This window comes from Corvus moneduloides, chromosome 6 (assembly GCF_009650955.1).
Source record: "Corvus moneduloides isolate bCorMon1 chromosome 6, bCorMon1.pri, whole genome shotgun sequence".
Classification (NCBI taxonomy): domain Eukaryota; kingdom Metazoa; phylum Chordata; class Aves; order Passeriformes; family Corvidae; genus Corvus; species Corvus moneduloides.
Genome location: NC_045481.1, coordinates 2,207,882 through 2,221,013, shown reverse-complemented (window position 1 = coordinate 2,221,013; position 13,132 = coordinate 2,207,882). Strand labels below are relative to the sequence as shown.

The window sequence follows — 13,132 nt, the reverse complement described above, 5'->3', positions numbered from 1 at the left end:
CGGCCGCATTTGAACGCGGCGCCTCCCCCGGCTCCGCAACGCTCCGAGCGCTCCGCCAGCCCCGCCGCGGGCACCGGCAGCCGGTGAGGCCGGGACGGGGGCGGCTGCGGTGGAAGGGAAGAAGGGGAAGGGGTAGCACCGAGCCCCGGGTGCGGGGGGAGCGCTGTCCGCCCCCGTCCCTCCTCCGCGGGCGGTGCCGGGGCGCAGCCCGCCCCTTCCCGTCCCTTCCCGGCGGGGCCGGCCGCGTGTGCGGGGCGCCGGGACGGGCCGGCGGGGAAGGGGCGCAGCGGCGAGGTGGGTGCCTGGGGAAGGGGCTCTGGAGGGGAGGGGTGCTGGAGGAAAAGGGGGAAATGCTGGAGGAATGGGATGCTGGAGAGGAGGGGGGGTGCTGGATGCTGGAAGTGGGGGATGCTGGGGGAAGGGGGTGATGGGGATAGGGAGTTCTAGCCAGAGGGTTCGCTGGCGGTTTCAGGGCTGTCTGTGAGTGGGTGCCACGCCAGAGCCCCCAAGGTCCCCTTTGCGCTGGTGGCAGTGGTCCCGCGGGGTGACAGGCACCAGGTGCCGCTCGCCCTCCTGCCAAGGGCACCCCATCCCTGTCCCCGGAGGGATGCTCCAAACGCTGGGAGCGGGTTCTGCACCACTCTCGCCGGGCTGAGTCCTGGAAGCAGCCGGCTGTGGCTGGAGGAATTAATAACAGCAGTTGTTTTGTCATCGGCAAAGCTCTCGCTGTCACCAGGGTGGCAGACAGCATCTGCTGTCTGGCCACCAACCGTGGGCCCGTCTCCCTTGGAGCATCCCTGTCAGGATGGAGCCGGGAAAGCCCAAATCCACAGCCTAGGAGGTTCCGGTGCTGGGCTTTTGCTGGCTGGGTGGGTGGGTGATAGTTTGGGGTGTATCCTGCTCATCTTCCTCATGCGCTCCCCAAAACGGAGCGGAGGGAAGGCGCTGGACGCGGTATCGCCGTGATTCAGCACAGCCCGGGTTTGTCGGAGCCGGCGCGGGTCTGAGCTCCGCGGGAATTACCGAATCCCTCATTTCCCGGCGCGCGAGGCGTCGCTGGATAAATTACCGGCTCGCTTTGTTTACTTCTGAAATAATCAGCTTTGTGCCTCCACCTTGGGCTTATATCGCACCCGGGGCTCCCCGAGTTACTGCAGAGCGACTCCAGCCCGATTTGCAAAATCAAACCAGATGGGCGCTTTGTTTTTCCTTACGGAGGGAAGGCTGGGAGTGAAAAGCCCTATTACAATGCAAATACCGGGCTGGCGTGAATATTCAAACCGCTGCGCTGCTTTTGAAGCTCTTTACATAAATTTATGGTGCTTTTATACGCCATCGCTGCTCTGCTAATCGGGAGTGGAGCTTGGTTAACAGAATCACTGCTCTCTGCCAACTTTGGAGGGTCTGGGGGTGTTTTGGGGTGCAGGGGGAGAGGTGGCATTGAGGGGCAGAGGGAAAAGGATGAGCGCGGTCAATGGGGAGGAGGAACCGCCAGCTGTAAGGCTGACTCTGGTGGTGACCCTTGAAGAGCTGGGCGTGCTGTCAAGTGATTTACTGACGTTTAGGTGCTTCATTGTCCTTTTGGGTTTTGTTTTTCCCTTTGCCTTTGGTTTCTCGGTGTGACCCTTTGTGGGGCTGCTGCTCCAAGAGGGGATGGGGTGTTGCAGGGTGGGCTGAGCTGGAAATTGCCCTGACACGATGTGGGGATTTCGGGGTGGACACAGGGACAGAGTGCCGAGCTCTTTCTTCTCTCTGGTGACCAGTGACAGGAACCAGGGAGCGGCTGGAGCTGTGTTGGGGGGGGGTTTAGGTCGGATATTAGGAAAAGGTTCTTCCCCCAGAGGGTGCTGGGCACTGCCCAGGCTCCCCAGGGAATGGGCACGGCCCCGAGGCTGCCAGAGCTCCAGGAGTGTTTGGACAGCGCTGCCAGGGATGCCCAGGGTGGGGTTGTTGGGGTGTCTGTGCAGGGCCAGGGGTTGGATCCATGATCCTTGTAGGTCCCTTCCAGCTCAGGTCATTCCATGATTCAGCAGAGCCGCTGAGCTGCAGCTGTGATGGATGAGATGGTTCATTAGGGGCAGGGGATAATGAGTGTGAGACAGCCTCAGTTCTGGCTTTCCAGCAAGGGCTCAATAGTCTGGTTTTGGTGGCTGCTGGGCATCTCATAGAAACCCCAGCATTAAAAACTGGGGTCCTGGTGGGTTTTGCCAGCTGTGTTCACATCAGCCCGGTTGTCACAAGTGCAGTGGGAAGGGAAAGTTGCTTTAAAGTGCCCGAGTGTGGCTGTGTTCCCCAGGACAGGGGGGACACTCTGGAGCAGTGACATCCCAGGGAGTGGGCGCTTGTGTTTTGGAGATGACCACAGGATGCTGCCCTGCTGAGTAATTACTGCTAATTGCCAGGCCCTGGTTTGAGGCGAGGCATTTAAGAGCAGCAGCAAAAACAACGTTTTCCTCGCTGTCCCTTGGAGGTGATGACTTCCAGGTGATGGAGGGCAGCTTGGGATAAGGACAAGGTACCCATAGCCCTGGTTGGTGATGCAGCCCATGGGGGCATCCGGGCAGAGCAGCCTCAAAATCTCCCTCTTGTGCAGCAGCAAATGTGATTTTGTGTTGGTCCAGGGGAAGGGGGTTGGCATGAGGTGGCCTTTAAGGTCCCTTCCAACCTAAATAATTCTGGGATTCTATAATTCATACTGTTTTCAGACCCCTTCCCCCCCCCCCCCCAAAAAAAAGTAATTGTCCTAATTGTGGTGGTTTTACCTGCTGATGCCATTGATTGACCAGGTAATCTGTGTCTTCATTAGCTCCAGGCTAAAGTTGATATTGATTCCAGGCACTTAATATGCGAAGCGGTAATTACTGTTTAAGCCTATATTGTTTGAGTTAAATTTAGCTGAGAATTCAGTCCTATCAGGCCCCTACATTGTGTGCTGTGAAGGTTATCTGGCTCTCAGGAGGGGGGTGGATTTAAAGGCAGGAAAGAAATGCCGGTGAAAACTTCCTCTTCTCATCATCTCGGAGCTCTTTGCTTCCCCGGGCTTGTAATAAGGAGAACAGAAACAAGGAATAATGTGGTGGTGACTCTCCTAAATCCGCACTTTTCAGCGCTGTCTGCTCAAGCTGGTCATTCTGGGGGGACTTGAGACAACACAGAAGGCCAGCAATAAATCTGAACAAAGTGATGCCCTGAGCAGAGACCGGCCCCTCTCCTCCTCGCGGTGGACCGGGGAGCCCCCGCTCAGCTGCTCCCCCGCCTATTATCCCGGCCGCCCTCCTGCATCTCAGCTGCTGGCCCATCTGGAACAGAGATGAAAGGCCGGGCTTTAATTCGGGCTTTGTGTGCCTCTGGTTTGTCCCCCTCCCCTCTGAGCCCCTTCCCCGCCGCCAGTCGCCCGTCACGGGTGCTGGAGGTGGCCGCGCACGCCGGGGCTCCGATGCCGCTGACCTCATTATTTTGACTGCTGGGCGATGCCAGGCGGCCTCGCCAGCTCCTCAGGTAGGAGGCTCGGGTGGTTTTTTCCCCCGCCGTGGAAGCGCTGCTGAATAATTCAGGCAGGAGGAGGCATCTTGGGTCACCTTGCGCAGCCGGCTGCGTGCGGGAGCCGCCTGCCTAAGATGGAGGTTGTGCAGGATTGCGGGATCGCCGGGCTGCCGGCAGCTCCCTGCGCTGGCTGACTGCAGGTAGGCACCGGCCTTGGCCCGCTCTGCTCCTTCCTGATGGTTTCAGTGCTGGGAAGCAGAAAAATCCCTTCCCCAGGCTGTGCGGGGCTGCTTGTGTCTCTCTGAGCTCCGGCCGTCCCTCGCCGTGGGGATGCGTGAGGCTGCCACAGCCGCGGTGCCCTCGCCAAAAGCTCACCTGGGCTGCAGGGCGGGGGTGGTGCGAGGTAGGGACCACGCACCTGATGCTCTTTTCCTTTGGGGATTGTGTTTTTATTGCTGGTTTTATGGGCTCCCCGATGCTGGACTTGCCCAGGATGTGTTTTTGGGGCTCTCTGCTGGTGTGGCACTGAGAGGGGTGATCCCAGTGCTCCAGCAGCAGGGATGCTCAGGGATGTATTGGGAGGTGGCATTTAGCTCTCTGCACTAACTGGGGAAACTGGTTCTGGCAGTGTAGCAGTAGGGTCAGGTGCTGGAGACATCTCTGGGGGGGCAGGAGGTGGCTGACCCTGAAGATAAGAGGTTCAAAAATGCTTGGGAAGCTCTGGGGGTTGGAGTCATCTTTGCTGGAGGCTTGGCTGTGAGTTTTGGGGCCGCTGGAATGTGCAGACAGGGCTCCCTGACACTGGGATCTGGCCCTGTGGGTGCAGGTGGGAAATGGGGTTGCCAGTGTGGGAATGGAAACAAGTTTGTTGCCTTCCTCCTGCTCGCAGGCACCTGAGTTTTTGGGTGCTGCCTCCTCGTCTGTGCCCCAGGTCGAATGTGTCTGTGCCCTCCCTCCTCCCCACAGAGCTTGGGCACCGTGAGAAATCAGCTCAAGAGGGATGTGGAGGGGAAAAAATGGGACAGGGAGGATGTGAGGCTCAGGTGGAGGGATTGTGTCCACTCTCTGGAGTGTCCATGGCCATCCTTGTGTGTGGCAGTGCAGGAGGGACAGCCTGGCTGGGCTGTGCCTGTCCCCTGGGCTCTGCGTGCTGCCTGGCACCAGCCCTGCCTCCCTCAGCAGATGTGGGATCCTGAGGATGCTTTGCCTTGGCATCTGCTCCTGCAGCCAGTGAAATCAAGGACATGGCTGCTGCAGTGCCTGCCCAGGAGATTTCCTGGTTGCTGGGCTGTGGTGGGGCAGCAGGGTGGAATTGGAGCAGCTGGAGCAGCTCTGCATGTTCTGGGATGTCCAGGAGTGCTGCTGGTGACACAGGCAGCCACCAGAACCCTGGGAGGAGGAGGGGAGGGGGCTGCTCCACAGCAGAGCAGGATAGGGTTTGGGTAGGACCCCCTGTTTTGGGAAATGTGGCTGAAAAACCTGAGCAGCATCACTGAAACAGAATTCCCAGGGCTGGCTGGTGTGGGGTTGTGGATGAGGCTGGCCAAGCATCCCAGGATGTCCGGTTCGATCCTTGGGACACCAGGTCCCTGCAGTGCCCGCTGTCACTTGGTGCACCCAAGGATGGTGACAGAGCCTGTTGTGCCCCCAGGGTGGTGGCACGTCCACTCCAAGGCTGTGTCGTGGTGCTGGGTGACACTGCTGCCACCCCCAGCCGGTGAGGAGCCCTGGGCCAGGCTGGGCAAACAGATCCAGCCAAATCCTTCATTTCAGACTGGAAATTTCCCTCTACTCCCCTGCCAGAACAGCTCCTGGGGCTCTGATCCTCTGTTAGCAATGCATGAGAGGGGTGAAAACTTGACTTGGAGGGGAAGATGACGCCCTGAGGTAAATTGGGTCTGGGCTTTGTGTGCCTGGTGCAGGACACCAGAAGGATTTTGGCTGTCCCCATGCTGGGCTCAGCTCTGTTCTGGGTCTGCTGCCTGTCAGCAGGGTTTGACCTGAAATACCTGAGGGGGAGCAGCACAGGGAGTGCTTGGCAGCTGGACGTGATCATGGAGTTTTTATGCAACCTAAAGCATTCCACGATCCCATCTTTGTTGCAGGGGGTTGTGTTGTGCTCATGGAGGGGGTGGGCAGGGTGCCTGGCTGGCCTGAAGGGTTTGGGTTGGGGTCTCGTGCCCTCCCCTCCTCAGTCAGAGCCCCTTGCTCTGCTCCCTGCAGCTGCTGAGCTGTGCTGCCGGGCTGCTTGTTGATCTCCTCACCAAAGCATCACCTGCAACACCTGAGGATCGGTGGAGCTCAAGGGAACAATTTCCCCCTGCAGCACCTCAGCTGCTCCAGCTGAGCCAAATGAGCTGCTCCTGGAGTTGGGAACGTGCCACATGGGGCTGGCCCAGCCACCTGGGCTGTCCCCTCCCCAGGGCTTGGCTCTGCGGGCTTTTTCCCCTCGGTCTTTCTGCTGTGTTACTTCTTCCCCCAGTGGGATGGGAGAGGCAGGAGCAGTGGGGGAGCATCAATGCGACCAGACACGGCCCCAGACAGCCTCGTGGGCAGCTCCTGTCCCAGCCCTTGGGGTTTTCTGCTGTCCCATGCCACCGATGGTCACCTGCCCCGTCTCTTCCCGCAGGTGAGCGTGGCAGGCTATGGGATGGATGAAGCTGAGCAGGACCAGTATGAAGCTCGCCTCAAGGAGCTCTTCGACAGCTTCGACAGCACAGGCACGGGGTCCCTGGGGCAGGAGGAGCTCACTGACCTCTGCCACATGCTGCACCTGGAGGAGGTGGCCCCGGCACTGCAGCAGACGCTCCTCCAAGGAAACCTCCTAGGCAGGGTAAGAATCTGGGGAGGTGAAAGGGGGAGGGCTGAGGAAGCAGGCAGCACCTGTGTGCATGGAATGGCCTTGGGAAGAGACTGATGTCTATAATTTGTGTATGTCCAATGTTCCTGAGGCTCTGGCGCTGCAGGACCTGTGGGGTCCGGTCTGTTCAGCAGGGTGGGCGCAGGGCAACTTCTAAGAGGAGAATTGGTGGTAACAGGGAAGGGAGCTGCTATGTCTGCCCTCACTGGAGGTGGTCTGAAACTCAGAAACCACCACTTTAGGCTGAGCCTCGTGCTTTCCCAGTGTCCAAGGCCAGAGCAAGTGCCAGGTCCTGGCTGTCCTCGTGCCAGCGCTCGGCTCACGCAGCGCCCGTGCCCCCGGCAGCCGTTCCTGGTGCTGCTGGCCTGGGTCACCTCCCCAAACCAGCTCACCAGGTGCTTGACAAACTCTGAGCCACTTGGGATGTGACAAGGACCTAAATCCAGGGCTTGAGCCTGTGATTTACACTGGCTTAAGCTGTAGTTAGACCGGTGGGGCCATGTGCAGTCACGCACATTTTTCTAAGATGGAAAATATTGTCCCGCTCAGGCAGTCACTGTCTGAGCCACCTTTGCTCACGTTACCTGGTGTTGGTGGCTTCCCAAAGCCCTTTTTCAGTTGTGGTTGTCCCTTTATGGAGTTAAATGCCAGGGCATTGAGCAGAAGCTGCTTGCCCTTGAGGGGATCTCTGCATTCAGCCTGGATGTCCTTGTGCTCTGCATTAGGTCTTTCCCGGCACGCTGTGCTCAGACTGCATTAGATCCTTCCCTGGAAATCACCCTGAAATCCCATCACTGCTCATTAAAATCAGAAAAACGTGGAACAGGGCAGCCAGGGCTCTCAACAGACAAGCAGCCATCGCAACTCCAATTTCCAATCAAACTGCAGTTTTCACAAACAAAATGATTCGTTTAACGAACAAAGGAATTTTTCCTTTTTCCTCCTCTTCCTCGCCTGCCCTGGGGCCATAGCTCTTCTGCTGACAGTGAGTGGTGCAGGAGCTGGAGCAGGGATGGATCCAGGCAGAGGTTGCTGACCTTTGGAGTTGCAGTGTGGCATTTTCTGGAGCACCAGAGACTTTCTGTGCTGCTCTGTCATCTTGAGCAGCCAGCATTCAGATGCTGTTATCAAAGAATCATGGAATGGGTTGGGTTGGAAGGACCTTAAAGATCATCCAGTTCCAACCCCCTGCCATGGGCAGGGACACCTCCCACTATCCCAGGCTGCTCCAAGCCCCATCCAACCTGGCCTGGAACGTTTCCAGGCATCCAGGGGCAGCCACAACTTCTCTGGGCACCCTGAGCCAGGGCCTCACCACCCTCACAGCCAGGAATTCCTTCCCAATATCGAATTTTAGTCTATTTTCCTTCAGTTTAAAGCCATTTCCTCTTGTCCTATCACCTGGCTTTGCCACTTGTGGGATGGTAGCATAGAAAGAGAGGAAGGGCAGATGTGGCTGTCACAAAACCCCCCCCTGTTAAAGCACCCCGAGTGCTGGGTCACCCTCACCCCATCCCAACCCGGAGCTCCATCCCTGCAGGCTATCCCAGGGCACGAGGCATCCTGTTTTATTTCATCCCCTCCTTTGTCTTTGGGGATGGTTCTCCCTTCCATCCTGCCACTCCAGCCTCAGGATAATCTTTGTCTGCTGCCTCTGCTCCCATCTCCCCGGCGCTCGTGCTCGTTGGCAGCAGCAATGGCCCATGTCTGAGCATGAGCCACATTTAACAGCCCTCGGATCCTTGGGGTTTCCTAGGAAGCTCATGGGGAGAACAGCACAAACATGTTGCTCCCTGAGCACAGACTTCTTGCACCTGCCCCGCCAGCCCCTCGCCGCAGATGGTCCCAGCCTTTGTTTGCCTGCACTTCCAGGGGCCGGGATTTATGGCAGGGCACCGGGGAGGGGGGCAGCGGGGGAAGGTTTTGTCTGCTCAGGGGCAGCTCGGTGGGGCCATGTGCTTGCCTTTGTGCCGGGGGCTCTGCTCCAGGGATGAATGTTCCGGGATCGCAGAATCACGGAATGGTTTGGGTTGGAAGGGGACTTTAAAGATCACCTCGTTCCAAGCTCCTGCCCTGGGTGGGGACTGGGAGCTGAGCTGGCATCCCGAGAGGGGCTGGATGTGCAGCCTCCCCCGTGATGGTTTGGGGGTTAATGGGGTCTGGTGTGGGGGTGTAAATCCTGCCCTGACTCGTGGTCAAACCCCTGCAGAACTTTTCCTCATAGGATTGTGTGCAGAGGTGATGCTCTCAGCAATTCCTGGGATTCCTCAGGAAGGCTGTTTCCTCTCACCCTTGATGGCAGCAGTGAGGGGATGGGTGTGGGTATGCCCGTGTGTCTGCCCTCTCTGTGCCCTTTAATCAGCAGCAAACTGGAGGTGTCCTGGGGACAGTGCTCGTGGGCCTGGGTGATGTGTGGGGATGGGAGTAGTCCCTGGAAGTCAGACCCTATCCCTGGAAGCATCCAAGGCCAGGTTGGATGGGGCTTGGAGCACCCTGGGATGGTGGAAGGTGTCCCTGCCCATGGTAGGGGGTGGAATGGGCTGAGCTTTAAGCTCCCTTCCAACCAAACCGTGCTGGGATTCTGTGGAGTTGGGCACCTCTGGGCCCTGTGCAGGGACTGTCCTTGGCACTGTCCTTGAGCAGGGATGGGGAGCTCAGGTTTCACCTGCACCGCTGCATTGGCAGCCTGCAGCAAGGACGCTGTGGCCTGGGGTTTCACTTGTCAGCTCCCTTCAGTGCCACGGCTCGTGACCTCTTGCAAAATATCCTCACCCTGTGCCCGCAGTGACGCCGTTCCCCTTAATGCGCTGTGGGGTTTCGCATGCCAGGCTTGGGTGCAAGGCTGCCCTGTTCTGATGTTCCTGCAAGATTGGCCTGTTAGGACCCGAGGGAACAGCTGGAGCTGTGTCAGGGAAGGTTTAGGTTGGATACCAGGGAAAGGTTCTTCCCCAGAGGGTGCTGGGCACTGCCCAGGCTCCCCAGGGAATGGGCACGGCCCCAAGGCTGCCAGAGCTCCAGGAGCGTTTGGACAGCGCTGCCAGGGATGCCCAGGGTGGGATTGTTGGGGTGTTTGTGCAGGGCCTGGAGCTGGACCCCATAATCCTTGTGGATCAGGATATTCTATGATTCTGCATCTCCCCCCACTAGACGTGTCCCTCTGCAACCTTCTGGCTGCCTCTGCTGGAAGGAGTTTACACACAGGGGCAGAGCTTTGGGAATGGGATTGTGGTTGAGACCAAGGCCAGGGAAGCTGGAAGGAGCTGCTGCCGCCGGCCTGTCCCGGCTGTGCCAAGAGCTTTGCATGGCAGGGACACAGCGGGGAGCAGCAGGTACCTTGGCACAGGCACACAGCTCTTTCTAGTGCTAATCAGTCACGGCTTCAGAGGGAGCCGGCTGTGCAGAGGCGTCGGGATTTCTCGGAGGACCTGGGGTTGCTCGGCAGCCACAGCTTTGGTTGGTCCCTGATTGCCGTGGGGAGGCTGGGCTGGGCTGGCAGTGCCTCTCTGTTGGTGCATTTGTCTTGTTTGCCTCTGATTTACTCGTTCTGGGAAAATTCGCCTCGCTGGGGACTCGACCTGGCTCTGCAGTGCTGGTCTGGCTGTGGGGTTAGCAGGGATGTGTGTGCTGTCCCTGATGCTGGGCAGGCACGACAGCACATTGTGCCATCACCTTCCAAAGCCCCCCATTGCCTCCTGGCTGGTTGGGATCAGCCCCAAATTGCTGGGAGACCCCCACGAGCAGATCCACAAATTAGCAATACCGAAATAGAATTGTGGAATCAGAGTGGTTTGGGTTGGAAGGGATCTTATTCCACACCTACCACTATCCCAGGTTGCTCCAAGCTCATCCAGCCTGGCCTTGGACACTTCCAGGGTTGGGGAACCTGTGCCAGGGCCTCCCCACCCTCACAGGAGGATTTCTGCAGCGTTCGTGGCTTTGCTGCCCCAGGGCTGCCTTGTGCTCAAGCCCAGCTCTAATTTTATCAGTGGTGTTTCTCTAACTCTCTAAGCACTCTCTGTGTGCAGGCACACCACATCCAAGGTCAAACGTGCACCACAGACTGGTTTTGCTGCTTATCTGGTGTCAGGAAAACCTCTGGCCCATCCTGAGGAAAAAATCTCCCCCCTCTGCCAGCTGGGACTCCACCTCCAGAGTGAGGAGGGCATTGGGGAGTGCCCTGTGCCTGTCCCTGTGCTGCTGATTTGCATTTGAAATCCTGCTGTGCAGCACAGGAGGATGGCCACGTCCTGCTCCACAGCCTGAGCTTCCACGGGCTCCTTTGGATGCCGTGCTCGAGGTGAAATCACAGTGTGGCCACAGGGCCGGGCCCCTCTGTCCCTGTGCAGCTGAAAAGGGCTCAGCTCTTCCTCCTCCCTGCTCCTCGTTAGTGCAGACACGACTTATGGGGCTCATTATGCAGAGCAGGTGATGTCAGTGGTGCTGCACACCTGCCCAGGTGGTTTGACTTTATTCAATTCCATGGGGTTGCGTGAGGGATGCAAAGTGGATTTTGTTTTCTTGCTGCTGTGAGGTCCCATCCAAGGCTCTGCCTGCTGTCACAGTTCCCTTCCTGAGAGGATCCCATGGGGAGGGAACCTGTAATTCGAACACCCTCATCTTTTATTCATCCTCATTTAGTCTAAATGTCAAGTTTGGTTGGGTTTTTTTTTTTAATGGGGGAAATTCTCCTATCTCTGTAAACTGTCCCTTTTGAAGTACACCAGGGTCTGGGAAGGGATGGCAGCAATTAGTATTCAGAGGAAAGCATTCCTGATGAGCTTCTCTGCTGAACACGGTTTTTAATTGTGTTTAAAAAACATGTTTAAAAATGTTGAAAGCCTCAGAGGTGATTGGCAGGACCTGAGCTGTGGCATGAGGTGCTCACCTGTGACCCCCTCCCTGCCAGGGAGCTTGTTGGCCTTTTTTTGAGCTGCCTAGATCCTAAGAAAACACTGGGGAACTTCAAACCTGAACTTTGCTGCTGGTTCCTCCCCCAACAGTGTGAAAAATCCCTCTGACTGCAGCTCTGGCTTCGTCCTCTGCCAGCCAGAGCAGCCTCACTGGAGGCTCTGCATTTCTTTAAATACAAAATCTCTTGTTCCATGCTAAAGATTCTTCCAAGATTTTTTTAGCCAAAAGAGATGGTGGCAGCCAGCTCTGCCTTGCCACTGACCCATGTCAAATAGCTTCTCCAGCTGTCCCTGGGTTTCCTTGTCCCCCACTCTGGAATTGCTGACATTCCCCGGCACGGCTGTGGAGGATGCTGCAGCCTCTCTGTGACTGTTCCTGCCCGGAGGCAGGAGGCTTTCCAGGAAGGCACAGATGGAAAAAAAGGAGGGGAAAAAACCCCCTCAGGAGTGGGATCATCCCTCTGTTTTTCCCAGCTCCACTCCAGGCCTGCTATTCCTGGTCCAGCCCTTGTGGAAGGAGCTGGGGTGGGGCTACCCGGGAAAGGGAGGGATTTTTCTGCCATCCACATTGGGAAGTGGTTTTTGAAGCTTAATTAGGGCAGTGGAGCAGTGGAATATCTCATCCCTGGTCAGGAATGGTCTCACTGTGGGAGCCACTGACCCTGGCCAGGTCACTTCAAGTGATGGAGATGCTCCCTGCTCCTTTGGCCGTTGTTTCAGGGTTTTGCTTGATGTAAAAACCCAACCAGTGCATGAAATCTGTGGCTTTGGGTCCTTCTGTGGTAGCAGTGATTCTGCCCATGTGCCCAGAGGTGCTGGCTGTGTCTTCATGTCCCTTGCTGTCACTTCTCCAGGGTTCCTTTGTGCCCCTTGCCAAGGCCATTGGCACAGGGGCAGTGATCTGAGCAATTCCCACTGCTGCCCATCTTCCTGCTGGATTATTGGCCTCATATTTAACTCCCTGCACCAGCTGATTTTCTCTTTTCTTCCTTTTTTTCCCCACAGGTCCACTTTGATCAGTTTAAAGAAGCACTTATCCTCATCTTATCCAGAACCCTGTCAAATGAAGAACACTTCCAAGAACCAGGTAAATACTGAAATTACCTAAACCAGTACATTTTCATTGGCAAAGCGGTTGTGGGTGGCTCTCACAGAGGAATTTAGAAGAGAAAGTGCTTTTTAGGTGCTGCCATCCAAGCAGAAAAGGCTGATCTTGGGAGAAAGGGGAGTTCAGGTCTGTTGTGGAGCCTGAACAAAAGTGTTTTCAGAGCCACTGGGTATCTTATCCCATCCCCAGGATCTAAATGCCCAGAGAGGCACAGGGTGGCTGTGAGCAGACAGCTGCACCACACTTCAGATGCTCAGGATGTCTCATGGCTGTGACATGGGCTCAGGTCTCTCCATCCCACACCACTCCTGGTGGCCAGGGATGCTTTAGGAGCAGGGAGTTGTGGCCAGGCAGTCGAAGAGTTGGTTTCCTGCTCCTGCTGGGGCTTTTTCCCAGCTGGGGCTGGTGTTGGTTTTTATTTTTTTAAAGTCCATTCTGTTTCCTTGTGTCTGAGATGAGCTGGGTGTAGGAAGCTTCTCTGTATTTCTCCCAGGAAACAGGCAGGCTGCTCCAGAGGTGTTCCTGAACAAGTGAAGCCCCTGAGAAACCAGGCTGGGGCTGGGCAGAGAATTCCAGAATGGCTTGAGTGGGAAGGGACCTTCAAGCCCATCTCATTCCATGCCCCTGACATGGGCAGGGACACCTTCCACTGTCCCAGGTTGCTCCAAGTCCCATCCAACCCGGCTTTGAACACTTCCAGGGGTCCAGGGGCAGTGCTGTGAATCCTCAGTGTCCTGGTTTTTCCTTGCTTTGTTCCAGTGTGCCTTGAAA

General features: G+C 57.0%; 1 protein-coding gene across 12 annotated transcripts in view; it reads left to right on the top strand.

Annotated features, from left to right (window-relative positions):
* The window catches only part of NIN (ninein), a 60,074-nt gene continuing 46,942 nt past the window's right edge, over positions 1-13,132 (top strand). For 5 of the 12 annotated variants that reach the window (XM_032112073.1, XM_032112069.1, XM_032112077.1 and 2 more), the window contains exons 1-3: positions 195-294; positions 6,113-6,316; positions 12,259-12,340. In XM_032112073.1, the coding sequence (XP_031967964.1) occupies positions 6,134-6,316; positions 12,259-12,340 (265 nt within the window). In that variant the 5' untranslated portion in view covers positions 195-294; positions 6,113-6,133. Of the gene's footprint in view, positions 84-193; positions 295-2,863; positions 3,684-6,112; positions 6,317-12,258; positions 12,341-13,132 lie in introns of those variants that run through there. The other 7 variants (XM_032112074.1, XM_032112075.1, XM_032112079.1 and 4 more) reach the window with 4 other exon arrangements.